This window comes from Thalassophryne amazonica, chromosome 2 (assembly GCF_902500255.1).
Source record: "Thalassophryne amazonica chromosome 2, fThaAma1.1, whole genome shotgun sequence".
In the NCBI taxonomy this organism is placed as follows: domain Eukaryota; kingdom Metazoa; phylum Chordata; class Actinopteri; order Batrachoidiformes; family Batrachoididae; genus Thalassophryne; species Thalassophryne amazonica.
In genome coordinates, this window is record NC_047104.1 from 148,821,146 (window position 1) to 148,844,006 (window position 22,861).

Sequence of the window (22,861 nt, forward strand, 5' to 3'; positions counted from 1 at the left end):
TGAGGGAAATGGTGATATTGTGTATGTGGAAAAAGTTTTAGATCTTTGAGTTCATCTCATACAAAATGGCAGCAAAACCAAAAGTGTTGCGTTTATATTTTTGTTGAGTGTATTTTGCCGGAGTACTGAAACAGTAAACAATGAACAATTTTTTTGTTTTTTATTTTTTTACAGTTAAGTACAACAAATGTATGCAAAATGACTGTAAGACATTTGCACAAGATGTTCAACAATATTGCACATAACGCTGAATAACTCTGTTCATTATGTATTCATCCTGCAGAAGGGTGAGGAATTACAGTGAGGAAAATAAGTATTTGAACACCCTGCGATTTTACAAGTTCTCCCACTTAGAAATCATGGAGGGGTCTGAAATTTTCATCTTAGGTGCATGTCCACTGTGAAAGACATAATCTAAAAAAAAATCCGGAAATCACAATGTATGACTTTTTTAATAATTTATTTGTATGTTATTGCTGCAAATAAGTATTTGAACACCTGTGAAAATCAATGTTAATATTTGGTACAGCAGCATTTGTTTGCAATTACAGAGGTCAAACGTTTCCTGTAGTTTTTCACCAGGTTTTCACACACTGCAGCAGGGATTTTGGTCCACTCATCCATACAGATCTTCTGCAAATCTTTCAGGTTTGGAGTTTCAGCTCCCTCCAAAGATTTTCTATTGAGTTCAGGTCTGGAGACTGGCCAGGCCACTCCAGGACCTTGAAATGCTTCTTACGGAGCCCCTCCTTAGTTGCCCTGGCTGTGTGTTTGGGGTCATTCTCATGCTGGAAGACCCAGCCATGACCCATCTTCAATGCTCTTACTGAGGGAAGGAGGTTGTTTGCCAAAATCTTCCAATACATGACCCCATCCATCCTCCCTTCAATACGGTGCAGTCGTCCTGTCCCCTTTGCAGAAGAGCACCCCCAGAGTATGATGTTTCCACTCCCATGCTTCATGGTTGGGATGGTTTTCTTGGGGTTGTTCTCATCCTCTAAACATGGTAAGTGGAGTTGATTCCAAAAAGCTCTATTCTGGTCTCATCTGACCACATGACCTTCTCCCATACCTCCTCTGGATCATCCAGATGGTCACTGGTGAACTTCAAACGGGCCTGGACATGTGCTGGCTTGAGCAGGGGGACCTTGGTGCCCTGCAGGATTTTAAACCATGACAGCATCATGTGTTACTAATGTAATCTTTGTGACTGTGGTCCCAGCTCATTGACCAGGTCCTCCTGTGTAGTTCTGAGCTTTCTCAGAATCATCCTTACCCCACAAAGTGAGATCTTGCATGGAATCCCAGACCGAGGGAGATTGACAGTCATCTTGTGTTTCTTCCACTTTCTAATAAATAATAACAGTTGTTGTCTTCTCCAAGCTGCTCGCCTGTTGTCCTGTAGTCCATCCCAGCTTTGTGCAGGTCTACAGTTTTGTCCCTGGTGTCCTTAGACAGCTCTTGCTATGGTGTACAGGTTGGAGTGTGATTGACTGAGTGTGTGAACAGGTGTCTTTTCAACAAGTAACAAGTTCAAACAGGTGCAATTAATACAGGTAAAGAGTGCAGAATAAGAAAAATTAACAGGTCTGTGTGAGCCAGAATTCTTGCTGGTTGGTAGGTGTTCAAATACTTCTTTGCAGCAGTAACTTCTTCTTCGTCTTTCGGCTGTTCCCGTTAGGGGTCGCCACAGCAGATCAATCGTTTCCATCTCACCCTGTCCTCTGTATCTTCCTCTGTCACACCAACCACCTGCATGTCCTCTCTCAGCACATCCATGAACCTCCTCTTTGGTCTCCCTCTTCTCCTCCTGCCTGGTGGCTCCATCCTCAGCATCCTTCTCCCTATATATCCTGGGTCCCTCCTCTGCACATGTCCAAACCATCTCAATCTCGCCTCTCTGACTTTGTCTCCAAACCGTCCCACCTGAGCTGTCCCTCTGATATGTTCATTCCTAATCTTGTCCATTCTTGTCACTCCCAAAGAGAATCTCAACATCTTCTGCTCTGCCACCTCCAGCTCTGCCTCCTGTCTTTTTGTTAGTGCCACTGTCTCTAAACCATACAACATAGCTGGTCTCACTACTGTTTTGTAAACTTTCCCCTTCACTCTTGCTGATATTCTTCGGTCACAAATCAATCCTGCCACCTTTCTCCACCCACTCCACCCTGCCTGCACTCTCTTCTTCACCTCTCTACCACACTCTCCATTACTTTGAACAGTTGACCCCAAATATTTAAACTCATCTACTTTCACCACTTCTACTCCTTGTAACTGCACTATTCCACTGGGCTCCCTCTCATTCACACACATGTACTCAGTCTTGCTTCTACTGACTTTCATTCCCCTTCTCTCCAAAGCATATCTCCACTTCTCCAGACTAGACTCAACTTGCTCTCTACTTTCACTACAGATCACAATGTCATCTGCAAACATCATAGTCCATGGGGACTCCTGTCTGATCTCATCTGTCAACCAGTCCATCACCACTGCAAACAACACCTTGAATGAGTCTGTCATTCCGACTGCGCATCTCACCGCTGTCACACTATTCTTGTACATGTCCTGCACTACCCTAACATACTTCTCTGGCACTCCAGACTTCCTCATACAATGCCACAACTCTTCTCTTGGCACCCTATCATAAGCTTTTTCTAAGTCCACAAACACACGATGTAACTCTTTCTGTCCTAATCTGTACTTTTCCAACAGTATTCTCAGAGCAAACATTGCATCTGTAGTGCTCTTTCTCGGCATGAAACCATATTGCTGCTCAGATCTTCACCTGTTTTCTGAGCCTAGCTTCTACTACTCTTTCCCATAACTTCATGATGTGGCTGATCAGCTTTATGCCTCTGTAGTTACTGCAGCTCTGCACATCACCCTTGTTCTTGAAAACAGGAACCAGCACACTTCGTCTCCACTCCTCAGGCATCCTCTCACTTTCCAAGATTTTATTAAACAATCTGGTTAGAAACTCTACTGCCATCTCTCCTAGATATTTCCATGCCTCCATTGGAATACAAATAAATTATTTTAAAAAATCATACATTGTGATTTCCGGATTTTTTTTTTTTTTTAGATTATGTCTCTCACAGTGGACATGCACCTAAGATGAAAATTTCAGACACCTCCATGATTTCTAAATGGAAAAACTTGCAAAATCGCAGGGTGTTCAAATACTTATTTTCCTCACTGTATATAGTCTGATTGCCACAGGCAGCAAAGACCTGTGGCATTCTGTGGTGCACCTCGGTGGTCTCAGTCTATGGCTGAACGTGCTCTGACAGGATGTCAATGTGGCATGCAGGGGGTCGGAGATGTCATCCAGGATGCTGAGCAGTTTCCTCAGCATCCTCCTCTCTGACACCTCCACCACAGACTCCAACTCAATCCCTTACAACACCAGAATGGCATTTCCACTTGCCTGAAGATGTTCAGCCCTGACACCACAGTTACCTACAACTTTACCTGTCCTCAGCTATTTACACCACTTTTGCAATCACACGGTGATTAGTTATTTACAACTGATGTTTGGATGAACCATCAGAACTCTGGCACCAGAGATGTCCATTCTGCATGGGTGTTCAATGACTTCCCATGATAACACAATCTCTTTATCTATACTCCTGGTATTAGCCACAATCAAACAACTTGTAACCCCTGAGTTGTTGTAATATCTAGGACATTGGGCTATTTACACCATAGCTGCCACATCCATGGAGACCAATCACCCACAATCACAGAAATGTTACACTGGGGGCGTTTTCAATCATCAAACAAAGCTGTGAGCAAAAAGTCTCTCTCACTGAGATATTCCTGAAGGCAGTCAGAACATATCATGAGAAAACAGACAAAGCACTCAAACAATCCCAACAAGAATGCCTTAAGTCTGACCTCATAATGTGATCATTGATATGGGTGACATCTGACACCACTGGAAGGAGCTGGTCTGCCACAGAAACTGCTAATCTCTCAGTGCTCTGGAGTGACCACACAAAAATTAGATGTATCCACCAAGGACAGTATCTGTAGGCAGCCAAATCTGCAGACTACAGAGAGTGCTGCCACTGCAATGTGAAGCCTTCCAAGCATTCAAAGCAAGTTCCAGGTGACAGTCCAGTTGATCCACCTTAAAAACGTACAGCCTTTGGGTTTCTTAAAGATTTAAGTCCTAAAACGCATTTCCTAAAGTCCTAAAAAATTTTATTTGTTAGCTCACGTCCTGTGCACCAGCATGGACTCCCAAAATTTCCTGTATATTTGTATTTTCAACTGTGTCGGTAGCATGGCCCAAGCAGAGGGTCACTCCTTTGAGTCTGGTCTGCTTGAGGTTTCTTCCTCAAATCATCAGAGGGAGTTTTTCCTTACCACTGCCGCCTGTGTGCTTGCTCTACGGGTTGGTAAGGTTAGACCTTATGTGTGAGATACCTTGAGGCAACGTTGTTGTGATTTGACACTATATGAATGAAATAAATTGAATTGATAGCTTTTAAATCAGGGATTCATGACATGACATAGCCAATATAGTCAATACTGATGTTGTCTGGAAAAAAATGAATAATGAATATTTCGCCTGAAGGGAAAAAAATTCACACAAATAGACAGACTTGAACTACTATCTTCAGTGACCCATACAGTCGATGATAGCGACAACACAGATCACGTGGAGGTTTCCTTTGACTTGCACAAGAGATGCTGGGAGGCACACGGTGACAGCCAATCAGAATAGAGAGACATGGTGACATCAGCTAGCTGCTCGCTGGAACAAAATAATAAAAAGTGGTGGAAAAAGCTCTGAAACAGCTTAAATTTGTTTAAATCTAATATGTTTCTCATATACTTTGTAAACATTTGTAAGAAATAAACACTTCTAAATCTAAAAACACAGTTTCTGCAACCAGACAACACCTCTGATGTGATTCACAAGACATCTTGTGGATGTAGTGTGCACGCGCTGTGCACACAAGGCCAAAGGTAACTTCCAGTAATTTCAAAACCTCATGCATATACACACACACACACACAATCAATCAATCAATCAATTTTATTTATATAGCGCCAAATCACAACAAACAGTTGCCCCAAGGCGCTTTATATTGTAAGGCAAGGCCATACAATAATTACGTAAAAACCCCAATGGTCAAAACGACCCCCTGTGAGCAAGCACTTGGCTACAGTGGGAAGGAAAAACTCCCTTTTAACAGGAAGAAACCTCCAGCAGAACCAGGCTCAGGGAGGGGCAGTCTTCTGCTGGGACTGGTTGGGGCTGAGGGAGAGAACCAGGAAAAATACATGCTGTGGAGGGGAGCAGAGATCAATCACTAATGATTAAATGCAGAGTGGTGCATACAGAGCAAAAAGAGAAAGAAACACTCAGTGCATCATGGGAACCCCCCAGCAGTCTACGTCTATAGCAGCATAACTAAGGGATGGTTCAGGGTCACCTGATCCAGCCCTAACTATAAGCTTTAGCAAAAAGGAAAGTTTTAAGCCTAATCTTAAAAGTAGAGAGGGTGTCTGTCTCCCTGATCCGAATTGGGAGCTGGTTCCACAGGAGAGGAGCCTGAAAGCTGAAGGCTCTGCCTCCCATTCTACTCTTACAAACCCTAGGAACTACAAGTAAGCCTGCAGTCTGAGAGCGAAGCGCTCTATTGGGGTGATATGGTACTATGAGGTCCCTAAGATAAGATGGGACCTGATTATTCAAAACCTTATAAGTAAGAAGAAGAATTTTAAATTCTATTCTAGAATTAACAGGAAGCCAATGAAGAGAGGCCAATATGGGTGAGATATGCTCTCTCCTTCTAGTCCCTGTTAGTACTCTAGCTGCAGCATTTTGAATTAACTGAAGGCTTTTCAGGGAACTTTTAGGACAACCTGATAATAATGAATTACAATAGTCCAGCCTAGAGGAAATAATGCATGAATTAGTTTTTCAGCATCACTCTGAGACAAGACCTTTCTAATTTTAGAGATATTGCGTAAATGCAAAAAAGCAGTCCTACATATTTGTTTAATATGCGCTTTGAATGACATATCCTGATCAAAAATGACTCCAAGATTTCTCACAGTATTACTAGAGGTCAGGGTAATGCCATCCAGAGTAAGGATCTGGTTAGACACCATGTTTCTAAGATTTGTGGGGCCAAGTACAATAACTTCAGTTTTATCTGAGTATCTGAGTGAGTCACACACACACACACCCTCCTGTAGAGTGCATTAAAAAGAAAACAAACTATTGATTATGGAATTCCGCCCCAGGTGAATATGTTAACATCATTAAAATAAGATGCAATTTTGCAACACGTTTCAAAAATAAAGCTACATTATAATGTTTGTATTTCAGCAGAAACTAAATTTAGTCCGTTTTGTGGAACGTAAAAGGCCATACAGCTTTAAGTGTGGAGGTGGGAGTGGACCACACTAGGCACCGGCGGTGTTTCTGGAGGGTGGTGCCGCACCGCCCTCCAGAAACACAATTCTTGGTGCTCCCCTGTAGTTGCAATGGATGAGATTCCAAACGGCTTTCCTCCATCCACTTCATAATGTAGGCTGGCTGCTCTCCAAAAAAAAAAAAGGCAGCACCAGAGAAATTCCCAGTGTGCAGAAACAATAGATCATTTTTGGTGTCAACTTTGTGAAGACTTTTATAGTGGCTTGAGTACCTAACCCACCATTAACTCTTAAATAGGGAGTTATCAGGCTGGAGGACTACCTACTGTGCCAGATGCAGTTTAATGCTGAAACATACTAAGATATAGGTCAGATTATTGCCTGTAATACAATATGTACCTTTGTCAGCAAAGTGCATATATTCGTTGTTTTGCAGTTGTGAATCTTGCGCCATCTCGCGGTCCGTGACTCACGTGAGAGGTCAGTTTCAGCAGTGTTCCATTTCAGGGCACAATATAAACAAACCTCGTAAAGTGTGGACAACGGCAGAAGTCCATCACAGGTGCTACACCTCCTCTAGATAACCCTCTCAACTTGGGAGAACATGTCATCATAATCGCCCGTGAACTCGCTGGATCAACACCATCCACATCCTCGCTAACAACTGTTTACATGCGATGTCAGACGCTGGAACTCTGCTGGCACCGTGGTGCATTCTGGGAAGCGCAGGGGGCCGCCAGGGGGATTATGGGAAACAAAGAGCTGAATTATGAAAATCTCGGAAAGTGAATACAAATTTCGAGACAACAAAGACCAAAAAAAAAAAAAAATTTTCTACAGCTCTGGATTTTGCAATACGTCTTTGATTTTCATCCCTTTTTTTCTCTCTTTTGAAGCTCTGAATGTTGATTTTGGTGGTGAATTGGTTTTGAGTCACAGCATGTTACTGATACTAGGGGAGCTATGACCACAACCTTTGCACCCCACTAGGACTAGACCAAACCAACTTTTTTTAGGTTCCTTAGATGAACACAATCAGGATGTTCCCAAAAATAAAAACTGGCCTCAAGCCTGTTATCCAAGATGGCGTCCAAGATGGCCACCAAAATAGGGCTTTTTCACTAAAACACCTTTAAACAATATATAAACAACTTCCTACTATGTATTTTAATGATGAGAGTCTATTGGTGGCCATTTTGGTCGCCATTTTGAATCTTAAACGCATGAATGAATTTAGTTTCGGCACAAATACGTTTGCTGTGACCTGCAATGGTCTTCCCATTGAATCTCTGTGATATTTAAGTTGTTTATAGGTGTTTCAGTGAAAAACCCCATTTTGGTGGACGCCATATTGGCTAACTGGCTTGAGGCCAGTTTTTATTTTTGGGAACATCCTGATTGGGTTTTGGGGTCATCTAAGGAACCTAAAAAAGTTGGTTTGGTTTAGTCCTGTGGGGGTGCAAAGGTAGTGGTCGTAGCTCCCCTAATATGACTAAACCTGGCGGACTGTCTGCGGTGTACCTTGGCTCTCGCCCAATGACCACTGGGATGAGCTCCACCCCCCCAAACCTGAATAATAACAATTCATTGTAAACATATTTCCAAACACATTTCCATCCATGAAGAACTAGCACATTTCCATTTCTCCCACAGATGTTTCACTGATATAGTTGCTCACAGAATTAATTTTGTTTTCATCGTTACTGTTAAAGCAAATCAACATGGACTCTGAATGACAAAAATGATTATGCTGTGGGGCCAATACGAGTTGAAGTGCGAGTGATTGGAGTGTTTGGAGATGAATGCCACCCAGCTGAGGGATTGATTTAGCCTCATTGAGGACACTTCAGGCTCTCCACAGGCTCGCTTCTCTCTGTGACCGACTCTGAAGCAGCTCATTACTACAGACTGTGACGCACCAACATTCTTGATTATGGTGATTGTGGAGAACAACATCCTTCAACTACGACCTTCGACGAGACCAGCAGCGAACACAGCGACCGGTATTTACTGCATGCTGAATTTGACCTCGGGATATTGTTGCCGTCGCCACTCAAAGTGTCCGCGCTGGACTCACCTTCAGAGTGTCGGCGCTGTGACTTGCGGTCTGATTTCTCTGTGACGGAGACGTTCAGAGGCTTTACTTTGTTCATCACTGCAATTAAGAGAGAAATCACTCACACAAGTCTCATGTGACACTTTTCTGAAATGACCGGATACTCTTCTGAATGCAAAGTTTTGTGGAAACAAATCACATATTGTTAACTGCACATTCACAAACTGGCCCTTTATTTATATATATATATATATATATATATATATATATATATATATATATATATGAAGATTTGCATTCTACATCAAACTGCTGTTAAGAGAAAAGCTGTTTGACAGCATAGAATATAGTAATCTGCCAAATTCTTGTCATCAAATATGTACAAATATAAAAAATAGGGCAGTCTTGTCCAATTTTTTATACATAGGACAATTTTCTGTACTCTTTACAACGACAGGAGTGCAGCTGGATGTAGATCTTAGAAACAAACATACCACATTCCAACAGAAACACCATCCCAGAGGAACACAAACGTGCAAATATTCCACAGAAACACAGCATGATGAACCACGATGCATCCCACACAAACATGCTACTATCCCACAGAAGCAGAAATATGACTCTAGGATACAGAAACCTATCACAGAGAAGAAACATGACATGACCCCATGCAAACAGAAGAATGACACCATCCATCAGAAATAGTGTTGTCCCACAGAAGAAGAAACATGCCGCTACTACAGCAAAACACACCAAGATACCAGAGAAGAAACAGCACTATCCCAGAGAAGACTAAACATGACATGATCCCAGCAAAACACATCATCTTCTCACAGAAGAAGAAACACAGCATTATCCCAGAGATAAACAAACATGGTTTATCTTTATTTGATTCTATACCAACAAAACTGTTTAAGGACCTGTGACCCACTCTTGGGCTGACTGTGCTGGAAATTATTAATCTCTCTTTAACCTCTGGATCTGTTCCTAAATGTTTAAAATCTGCAGTGATTAAACCATTACTTAAGAAACCTAATCTTGACCCTAGTGTATTGAAAAATTATAGGCTGATATCAAATCTATCATTTTGCTCTAAAATTCTGGAAAAGGTGGTTTCACGGCAGCTCGTGGACTATCTTACTGAGAATAATCTCTTTCATTCACTGCAGTCTGCTTTTAGAAAATATCATTCCACAGAGATGGCTCTCACTAAAGTGGTGAATAATATTCTGCTTGCAATGGATTCGGACACCACTACGGCTCTGGTGCTGTTAGATCTCAGTGCTCCATTTGATACCGTGGATCATCATATTCTACTTCATAGGCCGGAGAATCATTTTGGGATTACTGGGAGTGCCCTTGCATGGTTGACATCATACCTGACCAGTCGTTCTCACTGCGTTTTGTACAATAACACTACCTCTAACCTTAGTGACATGAAATTTGGGGTTCCACTGCAGGCCCCCTGCTTTTCTCCCTTGGGCACATATTGCGGCATTTTGGGATTACCTTTCATTGCTATGCTGATGATACTCAGTTATACATGCCGACAACTGCTGGTAATCTCATCCACATAAAATCCTTAGAAGATTGCCACAGCACGACCCCAAAGAAGAGCACAGCACTACCCTCAAAAGCTGAAATATGACACTAACCCAACAAACCACAGCCCTATCCCAAAGAAATGTGTCACTATCACACCAAAACACTATCCCAGAGAAGCACATCATTATCTCAGAGAAGAAGGAGCATGGTACTGTCCCATGTAAACACAGCACTATCTCAGAGAAGAGACCCACAGAAGGCAAAATATTGCACCACTATCGCACAAAAACACACCACTATCCCAGCGAAACACAGCACTGTCCCACAGAAGAAGAAACACAACACTATCACAGCAAAACAGCACTATCCCAGCACTATACAACACACTAGAAACAAGACATTATCCCAGTGAAACATATCATTGTCCCACAGATAAAGAAACGTCACTATCTGAATGGACTGAATGGATCGGACTAGCACACCAGCACTATCCCACAAAACCAGAAACATGACACAATCCCAGTGAAGCATATCATTGTCCCACAGAAGAAGAAACATGTCACTCTCACAACAAAACACATCACTGTAATACAGAAAAAAAACATGATACTATCCCTGTGAAACACATCACTGTCCCACAAAAAAGAAACATAACTCTATCACAGTGAAACGTATCACTGTCACACAGAAAAAGAAACAGCAGCTGTAGCTGAGTGGACTACACCACTCACCCAAAAGGAGGTGTAGAGGTTCCTGGGATTTGCTAACTTCTATCGGAAGTCCATTTGGAATTTCATACGCTTACTTCACCTTTGCATGATTGTACCTCTCCCCACAGCGCTTTGGTCCCCTGAGTGTGATGCAGCCTTTTGTGAACTCAAGCACTGTTTCACTTCTGCTTCGGTGCTCCCAGATCCCAGTCAGCAGTACGTGGTCAATGTGGATGCCTCAGACACTGGGGTATGGGCAGTCTTGCCACAAATTAGCCCCGCTGATGCTAAGGTCCATCAGTGTGCATTTTTGTCCAAAAAATTTTCCATCGCAGAACAGAATTATAACATTGGTGACCGCGAACTGCTGGCCATCAAGGTGGCCCTGGAGGAGTGGCAACATTGATTAGAGGGGCTCAAGAGCCATTCCAGATCTGAACAGACTTTAAGAATTTAGAATATGTAAAGACTGCAAAACATCTGTATGCCAGGCATTTTCTTTAGCCGCTTTGACTTTGTGCTGTCCTATCACCCCGGTTCCAAGAATGCTAAACCAGACTCGCTTTCTCGCTCATTCAACCCCGATAATCTCACCAATGAGCGTAAAACCATTCTGCTAGCTAAATGTTTTATCTCTGTTCTCCCCTGGGCTATTTAAGCCAACATCAAAGCGGCAGCTGAGACCATCTCCCCACCTTCTGTTTGTCCTCAGGGGAAATTTTATGTCATGAGTCATTAAGGAGGGGAGGTTACTGAATGGGCTCATACCAACAAAGGTTCATGTCATCCAGGTATCAACAAAACACTGTTGTACAGCAACAGTTTTGGTGACCATGTCTGTTAAAAGATGTCAGGGAGTTTGTGAATGCACATCAGATGTGTGCTATGTTTAAATCATCTAATCGGAACTCACAGGTTAAATTATCACCACTGTCTGTACCCAAGCAACCACGGACCCATATAGCAATAGATGTTGTGGCCGATTTTTTTAAGATGGCACATTTTATTCTCTTGCCAAAGCTTTCTTCAGCCAAAGAAATGGCCAAGGCAGTTAACGCTTCTGTTTTCAAGGTACCATGGTTTCCCTCTAGACATCGTGTCTGACCGGGGCCCAGAGTTCATGTCCCAGTTCTGGTCAGAGTACTGCAGACTCCTGGGACCTACTGTCAACCTGTCCTCCAGCCATCACCCCAGTCCATGGTCAAACAGAACACATCAACCAGAATTTGAAGAAGGAACTCCGCATCATGTCCTCCCAATATCCAATGTTCTGGTTGGAACATCTACTCTGGGTGGAATTGGCATATAACACCTTACCATCTTCTTCTTCAGGTTTCTCACCATTCCATATTGTCCATGGCTTTCAACATCTCTATTTCCTCCCACAGACTCTGATTCCTCAGTCCCATCTGCATTGGCCCTGGTGAGGAGGTGCAGGAGAACCCGGGAGCACGCCCGTCGAGCCCTCAACAAGTCATTGGTGGTGTACAAGATGTCTGGGGATCTCAAAAGGACTCTCACTCCATCCTACAGCCCTGGCCAGAAGGTCTGGCTATTGAATAAGCACCTGCCGCTGTGTTTGGACTCCAGGAAGCTTGCTCCCAGCTTCATTGGACCCTTTCCTTTCCCCAAGGTGGTTCACCCAGTGGCTGTCAGGCTGAAACTCCACAGGTCCATGCGCATCCACCCTACATTCCACATCAGACATGTCAGTCCAGTGAAGTACAGCATGCTTTGCCCTCTGGCCAAGCCCCCCCGCCTGCCTGGTTCAACGACAGCGGTCCTGCATTGACTGTGCGGTGGCTCCTGTCTGCTCATCGTCTGGGCTGGGGGATCCCGTACTTGGTTGACTGGGAGAGGTATGGTCCAGAGAACAGTCATGAATCCCATCTCATTTTGTTTTGGACCCTGGCCTCATTCAAGATTTCCTCACCCTGCACCCTGACGCTCCTGGGCCATCGGGGGCTGGCCTTTAAAGAGGGGAGTGATGTGACTGTGTTCCTGTTTGGTTGTTGTATTGTTTGTTTTTGGTTTGTGTTCATGTTCGCTGTATGCTCTCATCTTGTGTCTAGGTGTGATTTTGCAGCTGTTTGACACACCCCCTTCCTGAATTTTCCCTCACACCTGTCCCTCATTTTCCTCCATCACCATCTGCACTATTTAAGCCCTCTGTATTCCTCATGTGTTTGCCAGATCATTATTCCTTTGTGTCATTATTCCAGCCTTCCTCATAGTCCTTGTTTTGCCATTTTGCCACACCATGTTTTTGGACCTTTGCCTGTTTTTTGACCTTGATTCTTGTCTCACGATTTGGATACTTCTGCTGTTTATTACCCGCCTTCCCGTGTGCCGACCTTCGCTTGGCTTTATATTAAACCCTTGTTCTCACACCACGCATCTTGATAAGTCTTGCAATTGCGTTGTGGATTTTTGTGCCCAAGTTCATGACAAACATAACACTATCATAGCACAACACAATCCCAGTGAAACATGGCACTATCTCACAAAACCAGAAACATGACACTATTCCAGTGAAAAATATCAGTCTCTCAGAAAAAGAAACATGTAAAAATCACAGCAAAACACAGCACTATACCACCAAAGACGAAACGTCAATAATACACCAAAACATACTGTAGCACCATGCCACAGATGAAACATGTCACTATCCAAAATAAATGTAACACTATCCCACAGAAACAGAATAGCGACACATCCAGCAGAAATATAGCACAATCCCACAGAAACACACATTATCCCACAGAAAAGAAACACCCTATCCCACAGAAACACAGCAAAGTGCCACCAAAGAAGAAACATGAGACTATCCCACAGAAACACCAAAATAGCCCACAGAAGCAGAAACATGAAATTATCCCACAGAAACATGAAGCTATCCCACAGAAGCAGAAACATGAAGCTATCCCACAGAAACATGAAACGAACCCACAGAAGCAGAAATATGAAACTATCCCACAGAAACATGAAACAAACCCACAGAAGCAGAAATATGAAACTATCCCACAGAAACATGAAGCTATCCCACAGAAGCAGAAACATGAAGCTATCCCACAGAAACATGAAACTATCCCACAGAAGCAGAAACATGAAGCTATCCCACAGAAGCAGAAACATGAAGCTGTCCCACAGAAACAGGAACATGAAACTATCCCACAGTGGTCCAGATTTGGAGTAGGATTGATGTGCAAAATTAGCCTGAGTATCATTCAAACCTATGTTTCAGGTAACTGATTGAATATTTGATTAGTTTGAAGTAGATTATTTTGAAAATCCTACATAAATTACATGAATGTTATCCTGTTTAAATTTACAATATGAAAAGTAGCATAATTTTGCATTTATTGATACAGCCTAATGATATAATTAAGAAAAAATATACCCTAATAGGGAAATGTGCAGTGGGTATGTCAGACACCAGTGTGTAATGCAATACCTAACACCCCCAAGAGGTATGCACTGTGGATGAGGTGTAGTTCAATAATGTCAGGTATGGCAGTAGAGCAGGTCGCTGAGTGGGCTACCAATTTGTAGACTTGGGTTTAATTCCTGAGCACTCAGACCAGATGGTTCATTTCCATTGTCATCTCTCTAGTTTTCCTTCCAAAACAAAAATTTTGTTCCCAGTTGTCGATTGCGATCTCCTGATTGGACATGTATGGGTGGGGTGCAAAGTTTATCTGATATTTTTGAGGCATTATTTATTTATTGCGATTCATTCTCTTTGTGACACATGCTAATTTACACACACAAGGAAGTCAGCAGGTTAACATGTCATTTACACATTTATTTGGACTGTTTTGTAAACCTGGCATAGCACGTTCATACGAAGCCATCGTATCGAAGAAGGTGCCAGAAATTTAAGAGGCATTTACTCGTTCCCATTGTAGCATTCTTAAATTATGATTTGATTGTCAGAATTAAAAATATAATGCCTTGCAAATACACTCGGCCGTATGAGCATTGTGTTCTTTATCATTTGAAGTTGTTTAATTGCTAATTAAGATCCTATTGTCTAACATAAAATTTGTACGTTCAAATCAAAATCATTTGTTCATGTTGTGCAAATCGAGGAATATTTGTAGATCACCGTCTGTGCATTTGCAGTTATTAATGAGACAAATTTAACTGCACAGGAAGTTAGCTTTGAGTGAGCGAACGTTAGTGTGCCAGCTAATGTCCGCAAATGTCTTATAAAGAAACATGACTTCAGAGGTGTTATCAGGTTACAAAACAGCATTTTCAAATTTTAGAAGTGTTTATTTCTCGCTAGCTTTTACATAATATACCAGAAACGAAGCTGTTAGCAAGTAGCTACACCAGGAAGTGACATCACCATGCTAACCTCAGCGAAATGTCTTGCAAATAAGTTCAGAGGTGTTATTAGGTTCTAAAAACAGCATATTCTGTTTTAGAAGTGTTTATTTCTCACTAGCTTTTACATAACATATGAGAAACATACATATATTAAAAACATGGAAATATAGACCTGGAATGGACGTGCGCGCCTCAATCTATTAGCGTCGCTCAAGACAGGAAGGCGCCAGTGGAGATGTGGAGATCATAAATAATAAACTGACCGCTTTTTTGCACTAGCGTCACTATTTCTTAATGGATTTTAATAAATGTAGGCTTGTTTTAAAGCCCTTTTAAAGCTCTTTCCAATGAAGCTATGCATGTGTGGGTGAAAAAAAACCTTTATGTAAAATGCAAAACTGTGCTGTGAAAAAAAAAAACCTTTATGTAAAATGCAAAACTGTGCTGCTTTTCTCGCTCTATTGTCGCTATTTGTTAACAGATTTTAATAAAAGTAGGCTTGTTGTAAAGCCCTTTAATTGCTCTTTCTAATGAACCCATACATGTCTGGGTAGAAAAAAAGTGTTTTATGTAAAGTGTGGAAATTTGGGGAAAAATATACCATTCTGTTCATTTACTGTGATGTTTTTTTTCCTGTCATCATAATTCTCAATGGATTTTTATAAATTAAACCTTGTAAGTTGTATTCAAGCTGATTAAAAGCTCTAATGAACCCATACATGCCTGGATAAAAAATCCTTATGTATTAAAATATAAATCTGAAGTATGCCTTGCCATTGTGCTCATTTACCTTGCTGCTTTTGCCACTGTAATATTATTGCCAGTCTGTTAATGACAACAACATATGATTTTTACTAACATTTTATTCCAAGTAGATATAAAGCCATTCAGAATTTATGACTTTTGACCCTCAGTCAGGGTAAAAAGTACCTCCTCCATCCCCTCCAACCAACCACACTTAAAATTTAAATGTACATATCATATTAAACAACACTACAAGTATATATACATAAATAATAAACCGTTTTTGTTTCCGTATTTGTATTCATGTGAACGCAGCTTAATGAAAAAACTTATGGCGTCGAATTAACGTCTCAGTATATCGATATTAAATTATGACTTTAAAATAGACTTATTTTACAGAATTACATTAAGACTCTTGTATAGTTCATTTTAGTTTTCGAGAATTTGTTTTTGTAGTTGGTGCAGTTGATGGTGAAGCACTGGCTGCCTTTTTTCCCCTCATTTCACTTCTGTTTAACAGGTGCCTTAACTGGCTCAAGGCGCTCTCTCCACCATTAGTAATGGCCGCCGTGTGGCACACCGCTAGTCACGTGACATCCATTCCAGGTCTACACTTCCATGTATATAAACACACAAAACGAAGCGGTTTTGAAGAGACCAGCAACTGACATCATGGTGCAGCTCTACTCTGATTGGCTGTCACTCGCGTCACTCAAAAACAAAATGGATCGGACTGAAACAGAATGTGACTTTTTAACCTCTTAAAATCGGTCAAGATTAGCCATCTTTGAACTTGTCCAACGTCTGTGTCCCGAGAATGTTACCTGTGAATTTGAAGAGTCTGGCACGAATAGTACTGGACTTATGCTGAGCACAGACAGACGGGACAGATGGGACAGACACATGGACGGAGGAAAAGCCTTCTCAATACCCAACAGACATATTTGATGGCCTCGGTTAAAGAACTAATTTTCCAACCTTTTAACCGCAACAGAAACACAATGATATGACATCAATAACATAGAACCACCTGGCACATACATGCCACCATCTGACAGGAGAAAATCACCTGGCGATCCCACAGAAACAAAGTCCATCATCAAACAAAGAGAAACATACAACGCACTGCCATCTGACTGCAACATCCAAAATCACTTCATCCATCATATTTTCAAATGCCAACTAAGCAAACAAACGAAAGCATGCTTACAAAAAGACCCGCTTACCTTTCCTCTGCACTGACCCCTCCCCTCTGACATCACCGTTAAAGCATCTCTCTGCAATGCAGCAATAACATTTCACACAGTAAGTCTGCTGCAATTAGAAGAACAAGTGAGGACAACGGACATGGGTGGGCTTGAACTTGGGACCATTTTGCTATGAGAAAAGTGTTATGCCCTAACATGTAAAATGACCCAAAAAAAGAGGATGAAGGAAAATATTCATGCCTTCTGACCTACAGCACAAACCTGAATAAATTCAATTTATAACAACATAAACACTGCCAATCATACCATATGTGAAGCGTGAACTATGAAAAGTTGCTTTGGTAAATTATTGTCTTCATCAATTAGCTGAACTACAGAAAACTGACAGCTAGTATGATAACCAGTAATTGAACAAATACCATACAATCCCTGGTTCAGGGTTTAATTATTTATTTATTTATTCACACAAGAGGAGTGGAATCCATATTTCTGCAATTATTGCAATGTTACAACGTACCTCATGACAAAAGGTTTGTGTGGAACACACACAGAGAACTGTGCACACAGTTGTCTGCGTTCAACCAGCAGAATGCAGCATAATTATTCACCAGTTTGCTAAAACAACATGGATGAAATGCAACAATAAATGTTTGAAATATTCACTCTTTATATTGTATTCTCGCTTTTTTCAATAAAGGGTTACAAGGGAGCTGGAGCCGATTTGAGTAGCTATGAGGTCCTTCAAAATAGGTGTTTGATGATGCTGCGATCTCTTTGCAGAAGAATGAAGTTCCGAGTTGTTGGAGTCCTGGTGTCCTGCTTCCGCCGAAGGCCAGGCAACCTTTCTGTCCCTTGGTCTCCAACATGCATGAGCTCCAACAGCACCCCAAGCCCCACAAGCCCTCCTTGTGCAGGTGTGACATGAATGGAGAAGGCCCACCCAAGGGGAACACAGACGAAACACCAACCCCCACCCAAAAGCTCTAAGAGCAAGGAAGCCACAAGAGCCCTCATGAAGGGTACAAACAGACAATGGTGGACTCCCAAGCACCAGAGAGCCCACAGACAGCAACCCAGCACTGCAGAGGAGCACACAAGAGAGGCACCAATTGATGAAGTCACAAACACAGCATGCCCACCAGGGGGATGGGGGACAGGGAAACCCAGCCTACGGCCAGAATGGGGACACAGTAAGAAATGGCAATTGAGAGGCCAGCCAAGCCCCACCACCCCACAGTGACGTGGCTCAACACCAGCCACTGGACTGAATAGCAACCCAACTGGCCCAGCACTAAAGCCCAGGCCCCTGAGGGCACCCAGAGCACACATGAATAACCAGGCCACACCCCTTATAAGTGTGACACAGGCCCACCCACTGCAGGGGAATCAGAACCCACCCAGTGCATGAGCCAGCAGCCAGCAATCCCCAATTTAGCCCCCAGCACTACCATATAAAACAGCAACTGCCCAGGACACATCCTGACACCAACCTGGCAACAGACCCAAGAAGTGCGCCTTGACCATCTAGGTCCCACACCGTGGCACATCGCCACCCAGAGCAGTTCAACTCTGTGCCAGTTAAAGTTCTCAAGCTACCAATGCCACATGACATGACAACAAACAAGTCATAAGGCAGCAGTAACAAGATCCAGGACACATACAGCAATAGAATTAGGACTGGAGTAGCGCAGTAAGTACAGAACACAACACTTGATGTTCCTAAGTCCATCTCTTTTTGACTGCAGTCATCTTTTCGGCAGATTGGAAATTAGCAAGAAGGTTCTTTCCTCCTCCCCTCTGGCCTCCAGAAACATTCTCCACATCTCCTTCTTTGCGCAACAGCAGCTCAATTTCTGCTGGCACCGTGTTGGACAACAGCAATGGTGGCAATCACCAGGCATTGACTGATCCAGACTGGAATTTGGATTTATCATCTGCATGTTTGGTTGCCGTTTCTGACACAAACCCTGGGCTTTGGACCAGTGCTCAGAATGCACCGACACTGAGTTATAAGACTGATATGTTCCATTAATTTAACCCTCTGGCTGGGACCAAGCTTTACTAAATTATAAATAACTTTTTAATGATATGAGATAGAAACTTACTTTTTTTTGTTGAAAAGTTAACTCTGCAGACTTTCAATCCACCATCGGCCATCTTTGTACTCCTCATAGAAGCTGTGTGATGATGTGCGCAATGTGAGTGTCCAAACGGAATTGGTTCACCATCACATGGTTTTCCAAAATCCAGTCGTAGGGCAGATTTACCTCACGTGATAAACCAAAGATCATTTTCAGGAGTGATATGTTACTAGTTGGCCCGTTTGAATAGCCCCTAACTCCTCCTGCGCCATTACACACAGCGAAAGTGAAAGCAGACGGAGAGCCTCGCATGACAATCTCATGTGCTCAAACAAAGAGTGTGTAACCATCAGGATTGCTCCAATAGTTTGCATTTGAATGTTACTGGATTACTCTGTGGCTCTCTCCTTCTGGCGTAAAGCATTGTTTACCATATCAATGGGGTGAGGGAGAGGGGCCACTCCTCAGACAGGAGCAAAAACGCATAGACCATTTTGAATATATTGTTCAAAATGTGCATTTGTGTTTATTGTTTGAACTTTTTTGTTGTACAGTCTTTCACACAAGACCCCAAATTACCTTTATAAAGTGTCAAAACAGTTGTTTATTATAGTTTGTTGTGGGTTTTGAATAAATGTGTGTGGAAAATTATTTTTTGCTTCACTTTTTCCTTTATTTTTGATTGTACTCCTTTATTACACTTATAAAACACAACACAAGCATATATATAATGAAAGAACAGGTTGTCCTGAAAAAAAAAGACATAAAACTTGATTGTGGGATGCAGGAAGAGCTGTTAACAGCAATAATAAAGCATTTATGCCAGGCGAGTGAACTGTCCAAAAAATGCCCTCGGACCCCAGAGGGTTAATTTGACCATCAATCAATTTGTGCAGGTTCAGAGAGCACTGAACTTTAGACCTGGCTTTTGCTGGTCTAAACGCTTTCTGGTGATGGAGGATAGGAAGCTCTGTGCCCGACCACACGCAGAGGTGCACAAGTGGAATATTATTACATAAAGGACTGCTTAGGCTGGAAATTAGCAATGATACATGCTTTGGCCTTTGTTCTGCTTTGTGCAGTGTGTATATGATAGGGACCGTTTAATCCTTTAAAGGTGTAAGCCTTCTCTCCACCTGTAAGTCTAAAAACTGGATCACAGCTCACAAATGCACAAACCACAATATGATGTTCCACACCTGAATTTTAAAACAATGAAAACTTTAATGTCGACAGCGCCGAAACCTTACGACAGTGTGAGGACATGTGATCCTGCTGTACAGAGGACAGGTTCCACTGCCTCTCTTCTTCTGCAGAGATAAAGCTTGGCCTGCTGGCTCTTATCCAGGTTTTATGAGCATGCATTGAAAAGCTGATTAAGGATCAGCACCGACAACATGCTGTGAGAGTGAGGAACATGACATGGTGAAGCAGAGGACAGCCTGAAGGTCGCTGGGATTCATTACCCTTGTGTGAGAGAAATGGATTGATCACAACTCAGACTCCATCAACGTCTCTTCACCCAGCAGTTTAATGGAGCATGACACAGTCAACCAAAACAACAAAAAAAGACAACAGGCTACAGGTAGATGTTTTTTCTTAGCTTTAACAGCAGCGAACTAGAGCGCCGCGCCCATAGAGCGCAAACCTCCGCCAACACTAGATTGGAATTCCACAAATTTTTACCATGGAAAAAATTTTCAAGGACAAAGTCCTGATAGAAGTGGCTTTTCAGAAGCTAAAATATAATACAAAATATAGATCTAAAGGGCTTTTCAGTGTTAAAATCAACTATCTGCTAAATCCGTAATACGCATCAGATGCGGATCAAACTTCTTCTATTCATTGAGAGTGCCAGTTTGCACCTTATTGTCACAAATGACAGTGACTGAGATATAATGTAAAATATACATTAAATAGGGGTTTCTATGTTACATTTTAAATGGTCACAAAATCTGTAATCTGGATCAGATCCAGATTAAACTTTGTAAGACAATATTGAGTGTCAGTCTGCACCTCACTTTCAAATATGAGAGTGATTGGAGCGTGTTTGTTGCAGATATAATGAAAATATACATTCTAATCCAGTTACATCTGTTCCGTAAATCTGAATGGTTAATCGTGTGAGATTTCTGACCATAAAATATTGCATTGACGGTGGCAAAATATTCAACCGTTTCAAGTTGGATGTATTACTCCGCGCCCTGGTTGCGTTGCTACGCAGATGTCAATAATGGCGCTGTCAGCTGAGAGCGAGAGAAACTAGTGCAGCGAAGACGATGCCGAAATGGGTGAATTTAATCTATTATCCGAAAGTATTGATGGGGATTCTGACACAGAATTACTCAATGCAGTTGACGAGATGGAGAAATCTGTAGGTCTGCTCACAGAATTTTCAGTTTGGCATGAAGACGCTGTTGCTATGGTAAGCTTTGCCAACCGAATTACTTACAGAAAAATAAACCGTGCAAACTATGGAATTGGATTAGAATGGGAAGAACCCTGTTGTGTTTGATGATTTGCGGATGTTAATGCTGGATTATGGTCCCAAATATCCGGTAAAACTCAATTTGCGACTTTAAATCCAGCATTAATGTCTGCAAATCATCAGACACAACAGGGTTATTCCCTAATTAAATGGGGTTTTCAATGTTAAATTTAAATACCCACAAAATCTGTAATCTGGATCAGATCCAGATCAAACTTTGTCAGGTGATAGTGAGTGCCAGTCTGTACCTCTCTTTCAAATATGAGAGAGTTTGGGGTACGTTTGATTAAGATACAATGTCAAATATACATTAAATAGGGTTTTCAATGTCAAATTTAAATGGCCACATAATCTGGATCAGATCTAGAACAAACTTTGTCAGTTGATAAAGGATACCATCCTACATAACACTCTTAAATATAAAAGAAATGTGAGCTTTTTTTGTCAGATATGAATTTTTGAAAATTCATTCAATGTTAAAAATAGGGAATTTTCCAAGTTTCCAAGATTTTTCCAAACTTTGCCCTTTAACCTATGGTAAATGGACTGCGTTTCTATAGCGCTTTTTCCATCTGCATCAGACACTCAAAGCGCTTTACGCATCAAATACCTCACATTCACCCAATATCAGGCTGCTGCCATGCAAGGTGCCCATTACACACCAGGACTAACTAGGGGATTAAGGACCTTGCCCAAGGCGTTGGGAAAGTGTAGTGACACGGACCCACAACAGGGGGCGTAAATGAACGGACAATGGATAAGCCAAAATACAACAATTTAATGTTGTGAATGTGCACAACGGAAAAACAGACAAATACAATTTAGAATAACAGTCAATAATACTAGGTGACGTGTGGGCAGGCTCGAGGATAGAAGATGCCTGTCCAGAGAAGAGCCGGGCCCCACACGCTTTCCACTGCCAGCGGATCTGGAGCACACCGGAGCCACCAAGCGCTGAGTCCCCAGGTGGCCACTGCCTCCTCCGACTGTCAGATCTGGTACTGCTGGCAGGAAGAACAGGACAGGTGATGGTGGGTGCGTGAACACCCAGCAAACAGTCAGAAGAGGGTGGGAAACACCTCCACCTCTTAATCACAATATTCCAGAATTAAGTGCAGATCCTGTTGGTATACTTAGTAGTCCCCAACCGAGGAGCGGAGTACGTCAACTCCCCAACACACGACTACTCCTTACGTACAAACAGGTTCGTCTGCAAAAGTAATGTTACACACAGAAGCAAAGATGTTACTACTGTTGTGTTTACTCAGGCTGAGCGGTTTACCTGACGGGTAGACGAT

The 22,861-nt window shown here is 42.2% G+C and overlaps 1 protein-coding gene across 1 annotated transcript in view; it reads right to left on the reverse strand.

The window, feature by feature from the left end:
• LOC117504384 (sodium/potassium/calcium exchanger 2-like) overlaps window positions 1-22,861 on the reverse strand; it is a 70,788-nt gene that overhangs the window by 21,084 nt on the left and 26,843 nt on the right. The window contains exons 6-8 of the mRNA XM_034163857.1: window positions 17,013-17,063; window positions 16,611-16,653; window positions 8,474-8,551 (exon numbers count right to left, since the gene is read on the reverse strand). Coding sequence (XP_034019748.1) covers window positions 8,474-8,551; window positions 16,611-16,653; window positions 17,013-17,063 — 172 coding nt within the window. The remainder of the gene's footprint in view (window positions 1-8,473; window positions 8,552-16,610; window positions 16,654-17,012; window positions 17,064-22,861) is intronic.